Genomic DNA, 23,266 nt, shown 5'->3' with positions numbered 1-23,266 from the left:
GTAGTAAAGAATCCACCTGCCAATGCAGGAAATATGAGTTCAATCCCTGATCTGGAAGCCCCCACATGCTGTGGAGCCACTAAGCCTATGGGCCACAACTATTGAGCCTGTGCTCTAGAGCCCAGGACCTGCAACTACTGAGCCCACTACTGAAGCCCTTGGGCCCTAAAGAAGCCACTGCAGTGAGAAGCCGGCACACCACAACTAGAGATTAGCCCCCACTTCTCCACAAGTAGAGAAAGCCTGAGCAGCAATGAAGACCCAGTAGCCAAAAACAAATAAATAAGTAATTTTTTTTTTTTTTAAAGAGAGAAAAATCATGGTAGACATGACTTGAAGTTGCATGGAAGAGGACAGTTGGAAGTTGGAATATTATCATTGTGCTGGAATGTTCTTTCAATTCTGCCTACATCAGACAAAAATTGTGGCTGCCATTTTCGGACTGTCACTCCATGATGAAAAACCAAAATATACAAACTTGTCCAAATTGTCATTTTTATTAATGAGTATGTGTATTTTGGTCTGATTTATTTGGTACTTGTAAATCACATTTTTTATGAGTTTTAAAACATCAAAATGTGTGAATGTGTTCATATCTTACTTCCTCTTGGAAATGAACATTCACCTCTTGATTAAACTGGGTTGTTTAAGTACTCCCTTGCACATGGAACTATCTAGAACTGTATAAAAAAAAAGTTAAACAAATATGGCCCCTGCCCTCAGAAATGCACAAACATGAAAAGAAACAGGGATATATACCCTTTCCTACAGTCCACACTTTAGCAAAACCACAGGCCAGGAACACGTTGATCAAATATTTACAAGACACATAACCATTACAGTTAATAATTTTCATGTCAGGTCACACTGACATCTAAGTGAGAACTTAGTGGTAGTTAAAAATCAATAGAACAGTAAATATCAGGAACTTCTATAAGCAATTTTATTGGTCACTTTGACAGATTGGTCATACATAAAATCTGAGAAAACACTACTGTATATATGTGTGTGTACTTAAAACTAAAACTTTATTTTTTTAAATTTATTTTAAAGAAAGGAGACAGCGGTTCCTGGGAGACCCCAGAACAGCTAACATTCACATGCCTTGTAGTTATGGATTATTCCTTTGATGTCAGGCAATATTCATCATCAACTCCACAAGCCCAGGGTCCCTGTGGGTGGGAAAATGCAGGATCAATCTCCAGTCACTCTTTTTTGGTTCTTTCCTCACTCCCTGGGTCCCTTGGCAGCCTCTAATTATGCCATCTCATTTACTAGCTCAGCCTCGACTACCTAATGCTCATTTGAGGGGTCAGGGGCAGGAGAAGAGATGTCCTCTGTGGCACATGCAATAAGGTGCAACACTGGAGTCACCGAGTCTGATATTTCTCAATATTTGCTCTGTCAGAGACAGGCAGCCAGAGCTGATCTCTTTTTCCAAGGCAGTGAAAACCGTTTTGTAAAGAGAGAGGAAGGAGTCCACCCAGCCTCAGGTCTGGAGGCTAGGAGGTTTGCCTGGCAGTGAGTCCAGCCTTCCTTTGCTCTCACTTGGCAAACTGACCCCTCCCTAAAGCTTCCACTCAAGGTTTCATAAAGCCCTCTCCTTTCCTCTGGGCTCATCCTGAAACTCCTTACAGACCTCCATGGTGACAATCATCGGTTTCCCAGCCTGTGTCTTACCTGTCTATCCCCATCCCATACCACAGTACTAGTCACATCAAGGGCATTCAACAAATGTCAATAGGACAAAAGTCAACCAAAGTAGGTTTTTTCACTTGATAATCATTGGCCAGAAAACGCAATGGCCTAATTTACCAGAGAGTAAGGGGGTCACTTTGGTCACAGAAGTTCATGATTTTTATTATTTTACTGGCTACCCACTCCAGTACTCTTGTCTGGAAAATTCCATGGATGGAAGAGCCTGGTAGGCTACAGTCCGTGGGATCGCAAAGGGTCGGACACGACTGAGCAGCTTCACTGGTGGTGGGCAGGGAAGCCTGGCGTGCTGCAGTCCATGGCGTCACAAAGAGTCAGGCCCGACTGAGCTGAACTGAACTACCTACCACTTGCGTGTGTGTGCTTAGTCGCTCAGTCATGTCCGACTCTTTGCGACCCCGTTGGCTGTAGCGCGCCAGGCTCCTCTGTCCATGGGGATTCTCCAGGCAAGAATACTGGAGTGGGTTGCTGTGTCCTCTGCCAGAGGATCTTCCAACCCAGGGATTGAACCCAGGTCTCCCACACTGCAGGCGGATTCTTTACCATCTGAGCTACCAGAGAAGCTCAGACTACCACTTAAGTACCATAAATATGGGCTATTCTAGTTGGTATGAAGCAGTGTGGCCTAGCGGGTAAGAATGCAGATTGAATAAGCTAGAATAAGCTGCCTTGGTGTGAGTTTTGACTTTGCCATTAGTAGCTGTGTGACCTTGAGCAAATTCCTTAACGTTTAGGCACCTGGGTTTTCTCATTTGTAAGAGTACATACCTCATGTTGTTGTTGTGAAAATCAGATGAGTTAACAGTTGTAAAGTGTTTGTGTGCTTGCTCGCTTCAGTCATGTCCGACTCTTTTCGACCTGATGGACTGTAGACTGCCAGGTTCCTCTGTCCATGGGGCTACTCCAGGCGAGAATACTGGAGTGGATTGCCTGGCAAAAGGGCTGATACTGTACAAGTACTCAATTGATATTTGTTCATGAGTAAAATTATTATTTTTAAATTCTCAGTACATTGTTAAAGAAGATACTCATACTCTTTTTTTTTTTTTTTTGGTTTTTCTTTCAGCTGCTTAATTTTATTAATTTATTTATTATTATATGATTATATTTTGGCTGTACCATGTGGCACGTCATATCTTAGTTCCCCGAGTAGGGATCAAACCCGAGTCCCCTGCAGTGGAGGTGTGGAGGCTTAAACACTGGAATGCCGGGGAATTTCCCAGTTGCCTAATTTTATGTTCTGGTTAGCTTAGGTATTGAAAATACCACTCTCTGGGTTATTGCTGCATGAGCGTGTGCTAAATTGCTTCAGTGACGTCTGACTGTTTGCAACCCTTTGAACTATAGCTGACCAGGCATCTAAACAATGAACAGAGTTAATATAAGCAAAGAGTTTTGAATGGTGCCTGACACAAGGGCTCCATTTTAGCTGGCATTATATTATTAATTTGTTCATTCAACAAATATTTTCTGAGTGACTATTATGTGCTTTAGCTCAGTTGGTAAGTAATCCACCTGCATGTGGGAGAAGGCGAGGGTGGGATGTTTCGAAAGAACAGCATGTATATTATCTATAGTGAAACAGATCACCAGCCCAGGTGGGATGCAGGAGACAAGTGCTCGGGCCTGGTGCACTGGGAAGACCCAGAGGAATCGGGTGGAGAGGGAGGTGGGAGGGGGGATCGGGATGGGGAATACATGTAACTCCATGGCTGATGCATGTCAATGTATGACAAAACCCACTGAAATGTTGTGAAGTAATTAGCCTCCAACTAATAAAAATAAATGAAAAAAAAAATCCACCTGCAATGCAAGAGACCCCAGTTTGATTCCTGGGTGGGGAAGATCCACTGGAGAGGGATAGGCTGATGGTGGTTTAGTCGCCAGGTCATGTCCGACTCTTGCAACCTCATGGACTGTAGCCTGCCAGGCTTTTCTGCCCATGGGATTCTCCAGGCAAGAATACTGGAGTGGGTTGCCATTTCCTTCTCCAGGGGATCTTCCCAACCCAGGAATACAGCCCAGGTCTCCTGAAACTGAGCTGTGAGGGACCCTCATAGCTATGGGATAGGCTACCTACTCTAGTATTCTTGGGCTTCTCTGATGGCTCAGCTGGTAAAGAATCTGCCTGCAATGTGGGAGACCTGGGTTCGATCCCTGGGTTGGGAAGATCCCCTGGAGAAGGGAAAGGTTACCCATTCCACTGGTCTGGAGAATTCCATGGACTGTATAGTCCATGGGGTCCCAAAGAGTTGGACATGACTGAGTGACTTTCACTTTCTTTTCATTATGTGCTAGGAACCAGGGATACACTGGGGAACAAAACAGACAAAAATGCTGCTCTCATGAAATCAACATTCCAATGAGACAAAAGGACAATAAATAGAACATGTAAAATTCATATCATATTTCATAGATTTTAGGACACACGTTTTCATGTCTTAATATCTTAGAACTTGGGAGCATCTTGTAACTGATGGCATTTTGCACTTCTAATTGCTGGTGTTTTTTTCTTTCGTACATAAAATGGTAATACATGTTTCATGCAATGGCATCTTAAATTTGATGTTATATGAGAGCATGTTAGGCTTCCTCAGTGGCTCAGTGGTAACGAGTCCATCTGTGATGCTGGAACAGCAGGAGACACAGGTTCAATCCCTTGGTCAGGAAGATCCCCTGGAAAAAGGAATGGCAACCCATTCCAGTATTCTTGCCTGGAGAACCCCATGGACAGAGGATCCTGGTGGGCTAAGTCCATAGGGTCGCAAAGAGTCAGATGTGACCTAAGTGACTTAGCACACACACATGCACGAGAGCATGTTAGATATAATCAATAATATAGAAAAAATAAGGCAGGATGGGGGTAGGGAACTTGGGAAGCTTAGCAACTTAAATATGGCATATACTCTTGTGTCTTTTTATATTCACATAATTTAGAAGTCAAAACCACAATTATTAAGTCAAATAATAGTTTAAAAACCTTGTTTGTGCCAAATGCAATGTAGTTTCCTGAATGGGACCCTAGAACAGAGATAGGACTTTGGTGGAAAAAGAGTGAAATCCAAATGAAGTTTGCAAGTATAATTAAGGGCTGAATCAATGATAATTTCTTAATTTTGATGATTATACTGTGGTTATATGTAATAACATTAGCAGGAACTGGGTAAGGGTATAAGAAAAATCTGTACCTTCTTTACAACTTTTTTGTATATTTACTTTTATTGTCAAATAAAAACTTTAACAAAAAATGTTATTAGTGAACTTGAAGCCACTCTGTTTACCAAAAAATAACCGATTTTTTTGGACACAGTTTCTTTGTAAGATATTTTACCCAATAGGCACATTCATTCATGCAAACAGTTCTGGATTACAAGGCTGAAAGGTAGAAAAGACAAGAGTTTCGGGAACCAGAAGTAATAACAGCTGACAATGATCAAATATTTACATGGTTCCAGCATTGGTTAAAGTCCTTTATATGTGTTAATTGACCAGATCTCACTGCAACCCTATGATGTTGGTACTATCATTATTCCCATTTTTACCAATGAAGAAACTGAGGAACAAGGATTAAGTAATTTGCTCAATTTAGGAAATGATGAAACTGTGGTCCAAACCTAGCTAGGGCAGTGGCCCTCAGATGGGGATGAGCTTCGCTTGTTCAAGGACCCAAAGAGCCAGTGTGGCCAAGTTTGGAGAAGTTGGGGGGTGGGGCCTGTATGGTAGGATATAGTGTTTTGTCCACGAAGGATACTTCTGCTTCCTAAAAGAACAACAAACCACCCTTCAGGTGATGTCATCCCATCTGTTTCTGCAAAATTACTGTCAGCGGCATCCTTCTTAGCACAGGTGTTTTGGTTTGGGTTGGTTTTAGCTTTTTATTTTTTTTTTTTGGAGGTAACCTGTTATTATTCTTCCTTAAGAAAAAATTAAGGTGTACTTTACAAGCAGGAAAATTCACTTTTTTAAAAAAAGATTTTAGTAGTCAAGAACTTTTTTTTTAAAAGATTTTTTAGTATAGTGCAGGGGAAACAACTGGAAAATCTCAAACAAACCTATGGATTATTATTATTTTTTTTTTTAATATGGAATGCTTCACAAATTTGCGTGTCATCCTTGTGCAGGGGCCATGCTCATCTCTGCTTCATCTGAATTTTAGTATATGTGCTGCCTAAGTGAGCTCTGGGTTATTTTTTTTTTTAATTGGAGTAGAAAATTCACTCGTGTGTGTGTGTGTGTATGTGTGTGTATGTACAGTTCTGCAGTCTTTGTCAAATGTGTACAGTCATATAGCCAGCACCACAAAAAAGATATGGACAGAATCCTCCAAAATTCCTACTGGTAGCCACCCCTTCCCCCACTTCCAGCCCCTGGGAAACCACTGAGCTGTTTTCTCTCCCTGTAATTCAACCTTTACAAGAATATCCTACAAATGAAATCATACTATCACTTTTTCAGTCTGGCTTCTTTAACTTATCCTAATGCATTTGAGATTCATTCCTGGTGATGGGTGTATTAGCAGTTCTTACCTTTTTTTGCTCTGTAGTTTCCCTTTATTTGGATGTACTAATATTTGTTTACTAATTCACTAGCTTAAGGACATTTATGCTGTTTCCCATTTTTGACAATTACAAATATACTATAAACATTCACATCCAGAGTTTTGTGTGAAATAACTTAAAAAAAATCTTTTCCTGTAATACAGTAGGATGACTTTTAGTGTTGTATGGTTAAGTATGTGGAACTTTATGAAAAAGCATTGTTTTCCAATCCAGAGTACTCATCCTTAAAAAAGAATATCAGTTTTCTTTATAGAATAAAGTTTCTGTTAGTATCACAATGATAAATGTAGTAGGGTTAATGGAACATTAAATATTATCCTGAAAGAGTGTTGAGGTGCTTTTCTTTTTTCTTCATCATATGTGACCTTCATTTGCCTTTTACTCAGAGATGCCCATCTCACAGGGAAGACCAGGAAGTGTTACAGCAGAGGGAGAATCTAAGCTCAGCTCTGACTTCTAAAAAGGATTCTCAAAGTTTATTTTAAAGACATTAGCTGTGAGAACCAGAGTTTTTGATCCTCTTTACTTTATGACAGAAAGGGAAAAGGCTTTTGGCAAATCAAATGAAAGGTCAGGGTTTATCTCTATGCAGTGGATTGAAAAGAGAGACAAGAAGAAAAAGTAAGCTGCCTTTCCCTGAGAAGGGGGTAAGAGTGGGAGGTGAGTGGGGGTGAGGGGTCAAGGAGCCGGGAACTCTGGTTTTCTTTGCCTTTCCCTAACTTTCCTGCAGAAGACTTCCCACATAGAGACTGAACTTGGAGGCCCAGCCTTCAGCTGCCAGTTATTGTTGCTCAGTCACGGAGTCATGTCCAACTCTTTGTGACCCCATGGACTACATACAGTATGGCAGGCTCCCCTGTCCTCCACCATCTCCTGGAGTTTGCTCAAATTCATGTCCATTGACTAACTGATGCCATTTAACCATCTCATCCTCTATCGTCCTGTTTTCCTCCTGCCTTCAATCTTCCCCAGCATCAGGGTCTTTTCCAGTGAGTCAGTTCTTCGCATCAGGTGGCCAAAGTGTTGGAGCGTCAGCTCCAGCATTAGTCCTTCCAATGAATATTCAGGGTTGATTTCATTTAGAATTGACTGGTTTGATCTCCTTGCAGTCCAAGGGACTCTCAAGAGTCTTCTCCAGCACCACAGTTCAAAAGCATCAATTCTTCAGCACTTAGCCTCCTTTATGTTTCAACTCTCACATCCATACATGACTACTGGAAAAACCATAGCTTTGACTCTGTGGACCTTTTTCAGCAAAGTGATGTCTCTGCTTTTTAATGTGCTGTCTAGGTTTGTCATAGCTTCTCTTCCGAGAAGCAAGTGTTTTCTGAATTTCATGGCTGCAGTCACTGCAGTGATTTTAGAGCCCAAGAAAAGAAAATCTATCATTGTTTCCACTTTTTCCTCTTCTATTGCCATGAAGTGCCTGGGATACTCACTAAACCCTGGATATGAGAGGTGGGCCTATTACCTGGGGCAGGGAGAGGGGAGGAGGAAGGCTGGAGGCTGCTTCAGCATGGGTGGGAGGAGCCCAGCCCCAGCACTTGGGAGCCATGCAGTCCAGTCTCCTGGGTGGTGTCCTTCCATGCTGTGACAGTCTATGACTGCCTAATAATTTCTAGAATCAGAGTGGGATATTTAAAAATAAATTAACAGCTTTTCCATTCCCTTTATAAAACCTAGGGTCAGAGTCCTACCACCATAACCACTGATATCATTGTTCCCTCAAACCAGCACATTGCAGAACTCTCAGGTGACAGCCAAGGGAACAGCTCGGTTGGAAGTGCCTTGGGTGAAATGGAGCAGGTTGTGTGTAAAGTCCCTTTGGGGTGGACTCACTTCCTGGGGGAGACTGCGGGGATTTCCCCAGCAGAGCCCCAGTTCTCTACAGACTCAACCACAAGGATATCCTAATTCCCCCTGCATCTCTGTCTGGTCCTCTGGCCTTTGCCCGGCAACTACAGAATGAGGTGATCCTGCTGACCTACCAGCAACAGCATGTGTCCTTTGCAGGTTTTATTTTAGTTTGCGTGGGGTCAGCACTGATGCAGTTGACACTCCTAACTCCTCATGTCTAAAGGCATCTATCGACAGTGAGTTGGAGCTAGAGGAACAGTCTGGGGTGGTGAAACAAATCTTCCTGTCTTAAACCAGTGTCCCTAGTTAGTCCTCTCGGAAGCAAGGCTAAAGCACTTTCTCTCTTACTCCATCTGCTGCCACCCTTCACTTGGCTCACTCAGCCCACTGGCCTGGCCACACCCCGAACACACCAGGTGCCAGCCCACCTCAATGCTTTGCCCTTGCTGTTCTTTCTGCCTGGAATGCCTGTTCTCCTGTCATCCACTGCACTCATTCTCTCTCTTCTTTCCTTTCTCCATTAAATGTCACTGCCTCAGGGAGGGTGTAGGGGGTGGGGAGCTGTTCTAATGATCTTACACAAAATACCACTAGTCTAGTCTCACACTCTGCTTCATTCTTATCAGTGATATTGATGCCTCCTGACATGTTTCTTTGTTCATCGCTTCTCTTGCCCCACAGGAATGTCAATTCCAAGAATGTAGGGGCAGGGCTTGCCTTGTTCCTTCAGTCTCCCCAGTATTAGGTGTGTGCGTGTCTCATAGATACTTATGGAGTGAATTTATTAATTAAAATTGGTTGCAGAGCTCTTGCTGTAGAAGGGCTTTAAGTGACAAGTAGGCACAATGCCCCACCTCTCTCCATGTTTTGGTTCAAACCTGAAGTCCTATTATCCTGACTTGTTCTTTTTTTTAAATTGAAGTGTAGTTGATTTGCAATGCTAGTGTTAGTTTCTGGTATACAGAAAAGTGATTCAGTTATACATATATATTTTTTTCTGTTATGGTTTATTACAGAATATTGAATACAGCTCCCTGTGCTATACATTAGGACCTTGTTGTTTATCTATTTTATGTATAGTAGTTTGTATCAGCTAATCCCAAGCTCCTAGTTTACCCCACCCCACCCTCTTTCACCTTTGGTAACCATATTGTTCTTTTTTATTCTCTCCCTCCCAGTCCTCCCACGGAGAGTGATGTGTACCCTGTGGTGCTGTTCTCAATCACTAGAGACCCCCGTCATGTCTTTGTTTCATCAGAGTCTCACGGGAACCTGATGTTCCCAGACTTGGGTAATTCTCTGTAGTTTGGCCCCTATCGATGGTCTCCTCCCTTTCATGGATCTGAGCAGTGAATCCAGATAAAATTTGCTGGGTTGCATCACCTCTAGCACTTGTTTCCAGGCAGAAGAGCAAAGAAGTGTCCTTGAGGCCTCACTGGGGGATGAGAGCAGCAAACCCTTTAAACTTTGGGACATTTCTGTGCTTCTTGGCTGAGAGAGTTCTTCAGAACTTCAGGCCCATGAAAATGTACTTGGGAGTGGGACTTCCCTGGTGGTTCAGTGGTTAAGACTCTCCCAGTGCAATGCAGTACCCAATGCAGGGGTACCAGGTTCGATCCCTGGTCAGGGAATTAGATCCCGTGTGCTGCAATTAAAAAGGTCCCACATGCTGCAGTGAAGATCAGTGATCCCATGTGCCACAACTAAGACCTGGTGCAGCCAAATAGATAAATATTAAAAAAAAAAAAATTCTTGAGACTTTCTAAAACGTTCACAGATATCCAGCATCCCAGTGGATGACCGAATGTCAAGAATACGTGACCCATGGGCAAGAATGAGATTCGGGACTGACATTGTGCGTCATAGAACTGGAAGAAAAACTACCTAACGTAGAACAGCTTCAAAAATTTCTAATAGCTATTTAAATGTCTGTATAATGATTTGCTTAAAGTCTCTCACTAGACTTTAATAATAGTACTCTGAGAGCAGGGTTTGTATCCATCTTCTCGAATCCTGTATCTGTAGAACTTGGAAAAGTGCTTAACCAATGGTGGGTACTCCGTAAGCAGAGATGAGTCAATTACTGAATGAATATGGTAGAAAAATCTTCTCTGATTTCTAAAGTGGTTATTTTCATGTTTTTTAAAACATATTTGTTTTCAGCAATAGCCACTGTTGGCTACATTTTCATGGCAGCTGGAGGTAAGACATGAATGGGGATTAAGAATTAGGAAGATAAGGTATGACGCCAGGAGCTGAGTCAGCTGGTAAATATTGAACAGCTATCAAAACACAATCAATTACAGAATAATTTTAATGTCTATCAGCAGATGAATGGATTAACAAAATGTGCTATATTCATCCAATGAAAACTACTCAGCCATGCAAGGAATGAAATCCTGATACTTGCTACAAATGGATGAAACTTGAGGACATTATGTTAAGTGGAAGAAGTCAGACATGAAAGACTACTTATTATACAGTTCCCACTTATAAGAAATGTTCAGAATGGGCAAGTAGATTAAAGGTTGCTAGAAGCAAGGCTAAGATTGAGCAGTAGAGAGTGACTGCTAATAGGTACAGGATTTCTTTTTGGAATGATGGCAGTGTCTTGGAATTGGATGGTGGTGATGATTGTACAACCTTATGAATATACTAAAACCCAGTAAATCATATACTTGGAAAGAATGGATTTTGCAGAGTACGAATTATATCTCAATTTTTAAAAACAGCCCCAAATAATATTTTTACTATTAGAAAAACAATGAGAAATTGTAGTCTTGAAACAGGCTGATGGATTGGAGCATAGTTTAGACACTCAGTTATTCTCAACACCAGAATGGCGAGAACACAGACTCATTTCTCAAGAATCTAAGCTTATTTGCCTGGTGACTCCCTCTGTAGGTACAAATGACACTCTTTCTTGATGAATGCTAAGAATTGGAGTTGGACTGAGGTCCTAGACATTCTCAAATGAAAGAACCCTAAGTTCTGAATAAGGGAAAATGACTGAGTTAATGTGAGAATGGTTGAAATGATTATGCAAAGTGCAAAATAAGCAGGTTGGTATTTATTTATTTGCTAAGCTCCATGAAAGAAGTAGCCAGCAGGTGCTTCAACCCACAAACAAATGAAAGCTTTATTTCCTCTTTAGCTTTTAGAGTCCTGACGGGAAGTGAATGGCCATAACGTTAAAAGCTCAACTTGCCTTCCCCTTTCACAATGAGAAAAACATCAGACAAATCCAAGTTGAGGAACATTTTATACAAAATAGTCAAGGTCATGAAAAACGAAGTCTGAGAAACTGTTCCAGATTAGAGGAAACTTTTTCGGATTAGATTAGACTCAGGGGACATGACCATTACATATAAAGTGGTCTTCTGGAGCAGACAAAGGATTTTAGTGGGAAAACCTAGTGAAATCTAAATAAAATGTGGAGTTTGGTGAATATTAATGGAGCAACATTTATTTCTTAGTTCTGATTAATAATATTCCATGTAAGATATTAAAAATAAGGGGAAAACTGGGTGAGGGAATGTGGGAACTCTTTGTACCATCTCCATACCTTTTCTGTAAATCTAAGTCTATTCTAAAATTAAACATTTACTTTAAATTTTAAAAGTTCAAGCAAAGTAACCTCTCTGTTCTGACAGCCTTCTCTTTATCTAGCTCACAGGTCTGTGGTTTGTATGTGGGTTGGTTTTTAATTACTTGATAGTGAATGTGGGAACAAACTGTGAAACCCTCTCTGTAAATGTAAGATGGCACCATGAATGAACAAAGCTCAACCTAGCCACCTATCCCCTCCTGAATCCCTCACCTCATCGTCTATAACTGGGCAAAGACTTGAGTTTCCTCTCATTGATCACCCCTTCTGCCATTCCTCTCCCTCTGGTTTATGTACTATTCACTGCCAGCTGGTGAGCAAGCATTGGGTATGGTTGATAGAAGGTATCAGGCCAGACCTGAAGGAGGTTGTAAAGAAGTGTAAGGAATGCTCTTGACCTTGTACTTCCTCAGGGAGCTTACAGTCCACCAGGGGAGTTAAAACTTATGCATTCCTCTGTACCCAACAGATGAGTGATCACTGGGAATGATTCAGGATGGAAAGTTAGAAAATAACAAGTAATAAGTAAAAAAAGGTGAATCCTCCATGCTTAAGCCACATAATTGATTCATTATTTTCTTAAGGTTATCCCCAGTGACTCTCCATGGTTTTTTTTTTCTTTTCTTTCTTTCTTTTTTGATTTTTTTTTTCTATTTGAGAGAGAAAGGACTGTATTTCTCAACTCACTTGGTCCAGTAAAGTGGGGCAGACTTGTGTAGTGGAATCTGGAACCAGATGGTAAGATTGGAACTGCAACTCACCATTCACTACTATGGGACTTGTTTTTATCTTTAAAATGAAAATGAAACAGGCCTTACTTCTGGGAGGGAGGTGAGGATTATGAGTTGATTTGAATAGAGTGTATCAAATGGTGCTGGTTACAGGATAAATAGCCATGAGCATAAACTCTTATGCCTGGGTCAAGAAAAGAAGGGTGTGGCAAGAGATGTATAAAAATGGGGGGACACAGGGTTATAGGTGATTCCTAAAAACCAGGTTCAAAAATTTTTTTTACAGTCTTAGTAAGACCACAGTATCATATGGAATACCAAATTCTGATATATAAGGCCTATGGATGTACCCCTAGGGAAAAATATTTCAGAATATTAATTGTGGGCAAAATACTTAACAGTGCTTATCTCTGGATGGCTGGGGCTATTTTTAAAATACTTTCTTATTGGAAAATGAAAAGGTGGAAAGTAGAAAGGTGGTTGCCAAGGGCTGGGGGGAGGGGAGAGGGAGAATTGGTGTTTAATGGGTATAGAGTTTTAGATTTGCAAGATGAAAAAGTTCTGGAGAACTGTTGCACAAAGTGAATATACCTAACACTGCTGAACTTTATTCTTAAAAATGATGAAGATGGCAAATTTAATGTTACTTTTTTTTTTTGCCACACACACACACACAAACACTTTTCTATGGCAAACACAATAGTGTCATATTTAAGAACAAACTCAGTGCAAATTGTTTGATTTTTAAGTGAAAGCCTTAATGGTTGGTTGGTATGCCTTTTAGTGAGTGTTTCTACAGTTTACTGGGCCCTGACTGCCCGGTGAAGGTTAGCTGGTGGCCATTGGGCTCCATTAGCATGGTTGGACCTTCTCTTTTATTCTCCCTGCTCCGCTCTCTATGGAGAGAAAATGTGAACTACAGAAGAGGGGTGTTACTGAAACTTGTTTGCTTTGTCTATTTTCCCTTCTCATCTGGGTTTGCTTGTCAGCTACTGAATGAGGGCGTGCCCAGGGGATGGCCTTCTGACCCAGCGGCCCCTGCTCCTTTCACACACCCTCAAGGCCTACTGGTTCTGCGTCAGCTGCACTATTTGCAGGACCACCCTCAAAGACCCCGTGCTGCTGGCTGTTCTTTGATCTGTAAACCTGAGTCTGAGCCAGCTGGATTGAGACAGAGGAGGCTAGGCCAGTGATCTCAGAACTGCTGTTTTGTTGCCTTGCAGTACCTTATTTGGCCCAGGTCTCACCTAAGAAAAATCCAGCCCCCGAGCAAGACAGGTGAGGGATTGCAAACAGGTAGTTCACAAAATGTGAAGAGCTATTCAGTTCAGTTCAGTCGCTCAGTCGTGTCCAACTCTTTGTGACCCCATGGACTGCAGCACGCCAGGATTTCCTGTCCGTTACCAACTTTCGGAGCTTGCTCAAACTCATGTCCATCGTGTTGGTGATGCCATCCAACCATCTCATCCTCTGTCGTCCCCTTCTCCTCCTGCCTTCAATCTTTCCCAGCATCAGGGTCTTTTCCAGTGAGTCAGTTCTTTGCATCAGGTGGCCAAAGTATTGAAGTTTCAGCTTCATCATCAGTCCTTCCAATGAATATTCAGGACTGATTTCCTTTAGGATTGACTGGTTTGATCTCTTTGCAGTCCAAGGGACTCTCAAGAGTCTTCTCCAACACCACAATTCAAAAGCATCAATTCTTTGGTGCTCAGCTTTATAGTCCAACTCTCACATCCCCATAGTTTTGACTAGATGGACCTTTGTTGGCAAAGTAATGTCTCTGCTTTTTAATATGCTGTCTAGGTTGGTCATAGCTTTTCTTCCAAGGAAGAAGCATCTTTTAATTTCATGGCTGCAGTCACCATCTACAGTGATTTTGGAACTCAAGAAAATAGTCTGTCACTGTTTCCCTTGTTTCCCCATCTATTTGCCATGAAGTGATGGGACCAGATGCCATGATCTTAGTTTTCTGAATGTTGAGTTTTAAGCCAATCTTTTCACTCCTCTCTTTCACTTTCATCAAGAGACTCTAGTTCTTCTTGGCTTTCTGCCATAAGGGTGGTGTCATCTGTATATCTGAGGTTATTGATATTTCTCCCGGCAGTCTTGATTCCAGCTTGTGCTTCATCCAGCCTGGCTTTTCACATGATGTACTCTGCATAGAAGTTAAATAAGCAGGGTGACAATATACAGCCTTGACGTACTCCTTTCCCGATTTGGAACCAGTTTTTTGTTCCATGTCCAGTTCTGACTACATGAAAAATGACCACCCTCACTAAAATAAAAAGGAACAGAAATAACAACAACCTTTAATACACTTTTTTTTCCCTATTGATCAATTGAGCAAAGATTTTTTCAGAAAATAACTCTCAGGGTTTGCAAGCAATTGCTGATAGGAAGGTAAATAGCCATTCTGAAAGGAAGCTGGCAATGTGTGTCAAGAACTGTACAATTTTTCATTCTAGAATATAATTTTCCATGAAGGGTTAGGAAGATAGAAGAATTTAGTACGAGATAAAGGTGACATTTCAAATTAACAAAAAGAGACTTTCATTTTTGGTGATATTGAGGTCTGAAGGACCTGGAAGATCTCCAGTTATAAAAATATCTAGAAATGTTGGGTTAAATGTAACAAAATGCCTAACTGATCTCCAAAGATAAAAATGGAATGCCCAGAGGCCAAGCAATGAGAATGACTGAAAAGCAGAGGCACAGATGAGCTGACACCGCTGATGCCCCACCGAGATTATCAATTTGAATAATCTAAGACCCCTGGTTTAATGTTGAGGTGGGGACAGGAGACTAAGCCTGTTGGCTGTGTGGGTGTGTGGAAGAGCGAGTTGAACCTGAGTCTCCAGTGTAGTTGGGATCTTTGAAAGTTTAAACCTGGAGTGGCAGAATAGTCACAGTAGCTTTTAACTTTGAGACAACCTCATCCTTGCTTGACTTAACTCTTGGAAAGGCCACTATCAAGAGGAAGGGCCTTAACCTCTGAGATTCTCTCCACCTGGAAAACCCCTGCCGTAACACTCAGTTGATTCCCTGTATCAGCCTTCAAGTTCTAATAGCTGTTCTGAACTCCAAGAAGTTGTCATGATAAGATATATTTGTGTTCTCTCTTCTTCCTATAGTCCATTATTTGATCAATTTGTCAGTTCTATCAGTGTTTGAAATGTGATCCTACCTCAAGGAAATTATCCCACAAATTGCAGGATGCTCATAAAAATTCCCAATCATAAATAATAAGTGTATGCAATATGATTTATTTCTAATAGAAATAAAAATTGGAAGCTGCCCCATGTCCAAAAAGAGTGGACTGGCTAACTGAACATAATGTAGCCATTAAAAGGAATTAAGTTGCTCTCCATGTATGAAAATGAAAAGGATGTCCATACAACATATTACTGAGTTTTTAAAAAGCAAGCTAAAGAACAACATTGTTCAATAGAAATGGAATGCAAACCACATAGTAATTTCAAATTTTCTAATAGGAATATTTTTAAATGTCAAAAAGATAGAAATAGATGAAACTAATTTCAGTAATATACTTTATTTCACCCAATAGATTCAAGTATTATTTAAGCATGTAGTCAATATAAAATTATTGGTGAGATATTTTACATTATTTATATAAGTCTTTGAAACCTGTTGTGTATTTCGCACCAGTGACACATCTCAATTCAGATAAAGCACATTTCAAGTACTCAATTGCCACTAAAGAATAGTGGTTACAATAAGAGACAGTGAAGCTGCAGAATGAACATATAGTATATACATCATTTTGAGCAACTCCAAAACCAGCTGTACCAGAACTGTGTAGACATAGAAAACACTTGGAAAGATAACCAAGAAATGGCCAAACTGGCTGTCTCTATGAAACTGGATTATGGGGAAAGAAGTTTTTAAGACTTTTAGTTCATAAACATCCGAATTTGAATTTATTATATGATTGCATGTTATACTTTAATTACTAGATGAGTGAAAGCAAAACGTTTGCTGTCTTCAATGCGGTAAGTCCATGTATAGTAAAATTTACATTAAGGAGATAATAACATGTATGAACTGATATTTATATACAGTGATGCTCTTGGCAGCATTTCTTACAATAGTAAAAGCTAGACTCCACATCATGTCCAACAATAGGAAAATTATTCAATAAATTCTGATAATTCTCTATGATGGAATGTGTTTCAGAACATGAGAAAATATTCATGATATAATTTAAAAGTTCACAAAGCAAAACTACCCATAATATGGTCCAGCAGCTCTACACCAAGGTATATATTCAAGAGAATTGAAAACATATGTTCATACGAAAACCTGCATGTAAGTGTTAATAGCAGCATTATTTCTGATAGCCAAAAAGTGGAAACAACCCAAATGTCCAGCAGCTGATGAACAGGTGAACAAATCAAAATATTCACATAATGGACTACTATTCAGCCATAACAAGGAATGAAGTACTGAAACATGCTACAACTTGGAAAAACATTTGCTAAGTGAAAGATGTCAGACATGAAAGACGACATATTGTATGATGCCATTTGTGTGAAACATCAGGAATAGGCAAATCCATGGAGACAGAAAGTAAATTCGTGGTTGCTGGGGGCTAAGAAGAGGAAAATTGAGAGGGGCTAGTTAATAGGTATGGAGTTTCTCTCTGGAACAATGGAAAAAAAAAAGTCTTGGAATTAGATGGCGGCGATTGTCGCACAATGTTGTGAATGAACTAAAAATCACTGGATCTTACACTTTGAGATGGTGAATTTTATGTTATATAATTTTTTTCTCAATTTAAAAAATATGTACATAGAGCAAGACCCCAACTTTGTAGGGAAAAAGTAAAACTAATGTGTTAAGAGTGGTGGTAGATTATAAATGCTTTTAAATTTTTCTGATTTTCTCCAGCACACATATATTTTAAATGGAGGTGGTGGTGGAATAAATAGGTTTAGGAAAGGGTGGTCTCCTCTCTTGACAAGATCTATGTGTTTTGGAAACAGCACCATGTTCTCACTTGGCAACCTCACCAAGGGTACTAGATTCAGCCTGCGAAGCATATGTCTATCTGTAAAATGGTTAACTGTATTTAGTAAAACGGGCCATTTACCTGTGTATAGGGTGCCAAGTAGCAGACCTAAACCTTTCCTTTTCTGTCTTTTAGATGTGTTAGACATAGCTTTTTGAAACAAAGCAGTCTAGCTTGTCTGGCTCAGGGCTCAGGGCTTCATAATTAACCTACATTTTCTTTGACCTGGCTGGCTTCCTGCACCGGCTTGGTGCTTCTGCTTCTCCACTGGTGAGATGAAATGGTAAATGCTTGCTTCAGTGGAGTGGGGAAGTAACTACACTAGGTGAATTTTTCAAAGTACTAAGAGTTGGAAGGGACATATGTATACATAAGGCTGATTCTCATCATTGTGTGGCAGAAGGCAACAAAACATTGTAAAGCAATTAGCCTCCAATTTAAAAAATAAAGACATAAATAAATGGAGGGAAAAGAAGAAGATGGAAGGACCAGAGAAATAAAAGGTTATTCAACCCCAGTGGAGACTCAAATCATCAATAAACAGCTGAAGCAGACAGAGCTTATGAAACAACTCTCTGTCTCTCAATAAGTAAACGGATAGGATTTGAGCCATGGGGTGACTGAGGTTTCTCTTAACCCTTGGGTGGATGATACTTTTCATAGGCTCACAGGAATTCTGAGTTGTCTGCTATGCTGGCTTAGCAAAGGTTTTTGTTTAGATCTCACCTGACATCTTATTTTTCCAATAACTCCATAACAGGAAAATTAAGAATTCACAGCATAAGGATAAAATTGCACAGGTTTTGGTTGCCTTAGATACTCTGTACTTTTTAAATGTTTATGGAGTGGGCCTTCATTTACTCTAGCTGCACAGTTTGTTCTAACTGGAGTAGAACTTTGTGGACTAACAAAGAAAGGAGCCCTAGATGTAGGAAATAAATAAGCAATGCTGCTGAACAAGTTGTAGAGCATGATCTCAGCTGTGTTTTGAAAATATATACAATTCTGTATCTATGTATCCATCATCTAATCTATCTTCTGTCTATCACCTATTTATCATCTGTAGATCTATTGATCTACTATCATCTATCTATCTTGATGAATGGATAGAAATGGCCAGATCATTACCACTGCCTGGTCCTTGCAAGACTCTCACTTTTTACTCTATACATTTCTGTACTATTAACATTTTAATAGGTCATTTTGTCACACAAAAAAAGATTTAATAAAAATTATCAACTGTAATCCTGACTACCTCTCTGACAATCCTTTCAAACATCTCACAGATTACCTGGAAAGAGTTAACACAGACAATTCCAGAAGGCTGAAGTGTTCAAATTCCTGATTTGGTGTTGGAGGTGGGAGGCAGGGTTAGAGAGAAAAAGCACCAAAAAGTGAGGAGGGGAGAAAAGAAGAGGGCTGGTTGCTGCGTTCTTACCTGAACCAATAGCATGAGAGTCTCAGGCTCAACGCCCATTTGTGGGACTATTTCAGGCATCAGAGGTTGCATCTGAATTCACCGTCCCTGCCACTTGTCAAAGAACTTAGGCAACTTCCTGGTTTGGCTGCTTGGAGGCTGCTTCTCCTTTACTGGGAAGGTAAAATCTCAAGCCTCAGCTAACCTTGTGATTTGGGATGCATGTTTCTTTCTTTGTGGTGTATTGATTTCTTTTTCCACAGGGCAGTAAGCTGCTTATAGAATAGGGCTTTATTTTTACTAATGATAATGTTAACAGTAAATTTCTAACAATATGGAATAGTTCTTCCTGATTATTCTTTGCATAGGACAAGACTGTTGAAGTGTAAGGAGACTCTTTCTTGCATGGAATGGAAGGGATACCTATGCTTTCCTTATTTAACATTAGTTTTCATGTCATTCTTCCTTGGTTTTGCTGAGAGCATGGTTAAATTTTCATGGTGATGATGTAGCACATAGTGAATCTCACAGTAGATAAGCATTCAGTGGAACACTCTGCTAATATTGTAGAATGGTTATTTTGCTTATTTTCCATCTGAGTGAAAAGTCTTAAAATTGCCCTCATTCATTCAAAGCTGCTTTACATGTGAAAGGAGTTTGAAAAGAGATGTCCGGCCAAGTCACCCCAGTGTTTAGGTCCAACTGTAGCTGCCCCACTGGACTATATCTGTTCTTAGAGTCACAGTGACCCCTTCTTTTCCCCATAGTCTTTGCTAGTCATGGACCCATATGTGATTCAGATGCAGGACCATGGCAGCCTCCCCTCAGTTCTGGATGTGCATGTCAACATCACTGGGAGAAGCTCCGTGCTGGGAAAAGTGAAAAGCAGGAAGGCCAGATGGTCCGTGAGGCCTTCGGACATGTCCAACAAAACTTTCAATCCCATCCGGGCCATTGTGGACAACATGAAGGTGAAGCCAAATCCAAACAAGACCATGATTGCTTTATCGATTGGTGAGTTGAGTACACTTAACCAAGAGCCAGGCATTGTTCCTCTCACCCCTATCCTCATGGGTTGGGCAGAGAGGATGGAAGTGGAGGGTGGGTTTGGGTACTGGGCGTGGAAGAATAACCTCTTGGTGGTTCTTGAAAAGGGGACCCTACTGTATTTGGAAACCTGCCGACAGATCCTGAAGTTACCCAAGCAATGAAAGATGCCCTTGACTCAGGGAAGTTTAATGGCTATGTCCCCTCCATTGGTAAGTTCCCTCTGAGACGCTAATCTGGCAGTTCCCAAATCTTCTGTGCTCTTCTGACAGTAATAAATTTCTAGAAGTTCTCTTTGCTTTCCCGATGCATAATTCCTAAGGAGAGGCTAAGATAATATGGCTGTTGAATTTGGGGAAAGGAGTCTCAGAATGTTTAACCTCAAGCCACCAAGGTCCAACTTCTTTGCTGGCTTCCTCTGGCACTGTGGCACCTCCCTGCTCTGGGTTCCCATTATGCACTCTGCTCAAATAACGCTCCTATCCTATCATTGCTCATTCCCCATGGAGGCCTTGAGTTTGGCTGCAGGGGCCTCTTGACAGAGCTGTCTAGCTCCTAAATCAATTTACTTACTGCCCTAGGCAAATACTTCTTGATGTTATTTCTCCTCCTCTGCACATTCAAGATTTATTTTAATTATGGTTCTGGTCACACTCTCAATGTGCTTGTTTCAAGGCAGAAACAAACAAAAACAACAGCAAAGAATGAGTTGTTCTATTAGAGGACAGAAGGTTGTTTAAGACAGGAATAAATTTATTTAGGTGTAACTCTCTCCATGTATTGAACATTCCTACCCTAAGCGTTTTGGTAAAATAAGTGACTCCTTTGTTTCGGTGTCACACACTCCCCCACTGTGTGTATGTGCAAAATAAAAATCAGCTTCATGCTAAAATAGAATTTAAAAACACTTTAAAGAGATATGAGGGACATGATTTTTAGGTTGATTATTTACATTTTATACAGCTTCATAAATAAAAATCAAAACAAAATAAGACTAAAATTTAGTTATAAAAAGAGTTTATACATAATGAAAGGGAATATGAAAAAGAATATATATAACTGAATCACCTTGCTGTAGAGCAGAAATTAACACCACATTGTAAATCAACTATTCTTCAATACAGTTTTTTAAAATGTTTATTATGACTTTTATATTCAAAGTATTAAGAAACTGATTTAACCTGAAACCTAAAACCAAGTCTGCATTTGACAAATACTCAAAGGAAATGAACACTTCATGCCAAAGGAAACACAGATAATATTTATCTGTGTTTTTTATTAACAATTAAGGAAATGCTGATTAATTTCAAGAGAATTATCTGTACCTATTAAGTTAACAAACATTAGGAAATATTGCCTCTAGCTTTGGTAACTGAAGATAATCTTTTTGGACAGCAATTCTGTAAAACATTATAATTGGTATGAAACTGTCTATACTTCAAGCTTGCAAGCCAACATTTGGAAACATTGCATGAGAATATAATTTAAAAGGAAAATATTTTAATTTAAATATAAAAGGAAAATACTAATAGGTATACAACACAATGTGAAAAAGTTAAAATGAACCCAGTGTAACACACTCATTAATTACAAGTTTTCAAATATAATCCCTGAAAGGGATTTAAGAATAATCTAAATCCTGTATTTTAGATTAAATAATCTAGAAGAAAATAAAACATAATCACAGTAACCAAGATGCTGCAGAGTATTTTATAGTTTGGTGAACTCTTTTTGTTATTATTTATACATTTGTGTGCTTATTATAAAATTATAAGGTATAAAGTTAATCTCCTTTAACTATAGTGACTGAGAGCTTAACCGAATGCTACATGCTCTGGTCTGGGACAGAAGGTAGCCTTGAAGACCTGTGACTTAAGGGCATCGCTGTCAGCTATGGGATGAAAACTTCCAGCTTTCTCCTTCTGCTCTTTTCTCTCAGGCCACTTATCCAGTCGGGAGGAAGTTGCTTCTTATTACCACTGTCCCGAGGCACCCCTGGAAGCTAAGGTGAGCCCTAGACAAGGTGCCCGCTCTGAAGCAATACCAGGCAAACTCTACCCTTTGTTTCTGTTCCGTGAGGAATAAGGGTTTCAAGGGAAACAAAAACTAAGGATAATTTCCCTTTGGCAATTCCAGGACTTTTTATATGGGGAGGCCACTAGTCAGCATGTTTAATGTAATTATAGTATGATAATAACATTGCATACAACTTATGTGATGTCTGTCTCAAGGAGGCTCAAAGGACTCAGAGGTCACCCTATATTTGATTCTCTGCAAAAGATAATTGAAAAACAGTAATTCATATATACCAAATAATCGAAAAATTTAATTTTACCAATAGGGTCTTTTATTAATCTGTAGTTCCCTTCACTTACCTAAGGTCACTTAGATGGGAGGATCGAGTTTCCATGGCATATTGGACTGATGGCAGGGTCAAGTTTAAATGCCCTCCACTCTGTTGTTTATAGGGTGGAGGTCAACATTTCTTAACCTTAAGGGGAGCCCTTTGTAGTTCAGAAGACAGCCATGCTTCAAATCTCTGGTCAAAAGTAAATAAATAACCAGGTGAAAAAGTCCAAGGTCATAATGACCTCTCATGGAGGTCTGCTGAGTCACAGCCAACCTGTCCTTTTTAAAGTGATTTATTTCTTTTAAGTGGCCAGCATTTTCAACAACCTCTAGATATGGACATATATAAACATATCCGTTTCTTTCAATTTTGGCCTAGTACAGTCCCCACTACTTTACATAGGATTTTTAAAAGTAAGCTAATTTTTGCTTCCCACTCACTCATCTGATAATCCCTTTTCTCCTGTTGCTGTTGGAACCCCTAACAAAACAAAACTTTTCTTCATAGGATGTCATTCTGACAAGTGGCTGCAGTCAGGCTATTGAACTATGTTTGGCTGTGTTGGCCAACCCAGGGCAAAACATCTTAGTTCCAAGACCCGGCTTCTCTCTCTACAGGACTCTGGCTGAATCTATGGGAATTGAGGTCAAGCTCTACAATTTATTGGTAAATGACTTTTTAATTTTAGATACAAATTATATAATTTTAGATACAAATGCTCAATTACTACTTCATAAAAATACATGACCATTATCTTAGCAGAAAAAGATTTGGAAAGAAGTCTGAGGCCGACATACCACATTTTTGTGACTTGATATTATACCTTGTTGAGTAGTGAGTAGTCTTCCGAAATTTTTTCAGCAATATCATTGCTTGGTCTCACTTTTTTTTCCTCCCAGCCAGAGAAGAATTGGGAAAATTGACCTAGAAAAACTAGAATCCTCTGATTGATG

At 40.0% G+C, this 23,266-nt stretch overlaps 1 protein-coding gene and 1 non-coding gene across 2 annotated transcripts; one reads left to right on the top strand and one right to left on the bottom strand.

Moving 5' to 3' along the window:
- Positions 1-5,792: 5,792 nt before the first annotated feature.
- LOC122421803 lies at positions 5,793-5,896 on the bottom strand. The gene has a single exon (XR_006263619.1). It is a non-coding gene; the product is annotated as a U6 spliceosomal RNA (small nuclear RNA).
- A 13,094-nt stretch (positions 5,897-18,990) lies between these two features.
- Positions 18,991-23,236, top strand: LOC122421300 (tyrosine aminotransferase-like). The gene is made up of 6 exons (XM_043437160.1): positions 18,991-19,097; positions 19,684-19,930; positions 20,071-20,175; positions 21,903-21,970; positions 22,821-22,979; positions 23,213-23,236. Exons 2-6 carry the CDS (start codon positions 19,696-19,698, stop codon positions 23,234-23,236), a joined length of 591 nt encoding a protein of 196 aa, XP_043293095.1. The 5' UTR covers positions 18,991-19,097; positions 19,684-19,695.
- The last annotated feature ends 30 nt before the right edge of the window (positions 23,237-23,266 follow it).

The sequence above is a fragment of the Cervus canadensis genome, chromosome 18, assembly GCF_019320065.1.
Source record: "Cervus canadensis isolate Bull #8, Minnesota chromosome 18, ASM1932006v1, whole genome shotgun sequence".
In the NCBI taxonomy this organism is placed as follows: domain Eukaryota; kingdom Metazoa; phylum Chordata; class Mammalia; order Artiodactyla; family Cervidae; genus Cervus; species Cervus canadensis.
This window is presented reverse-complemented; position numbering and strand designations above follow the sequence as displayed.

What these genes read in the sequence shown, in the direction of transcription:
- LOC122421300 (XM_043437160.1), top strand. Translation starts at nt 19,696, where the DNA reads ATGGACCCATATGTGATTCAGATGCAGGACCATGGCAGCCTCCCCTCA. An exon ending in CATGATTGCTTTATCGATTG is followed by an intron (nt 19,931 to 20,070) that starts GTGAGTTGAGTA and finishes GTTCTTGAAAAG; the next exon opens with GGGACCCTACTGTATTTGGA. An exon ending in TGGCTATGTCCCCTCCATTG is followed by an intron (nt 20,176 to 21,902) that starts GTAAGTTCCCTC and finishes CTTTTCTCTCAG; the next exon opens with GCCACTTATCCAGTCGGGAG.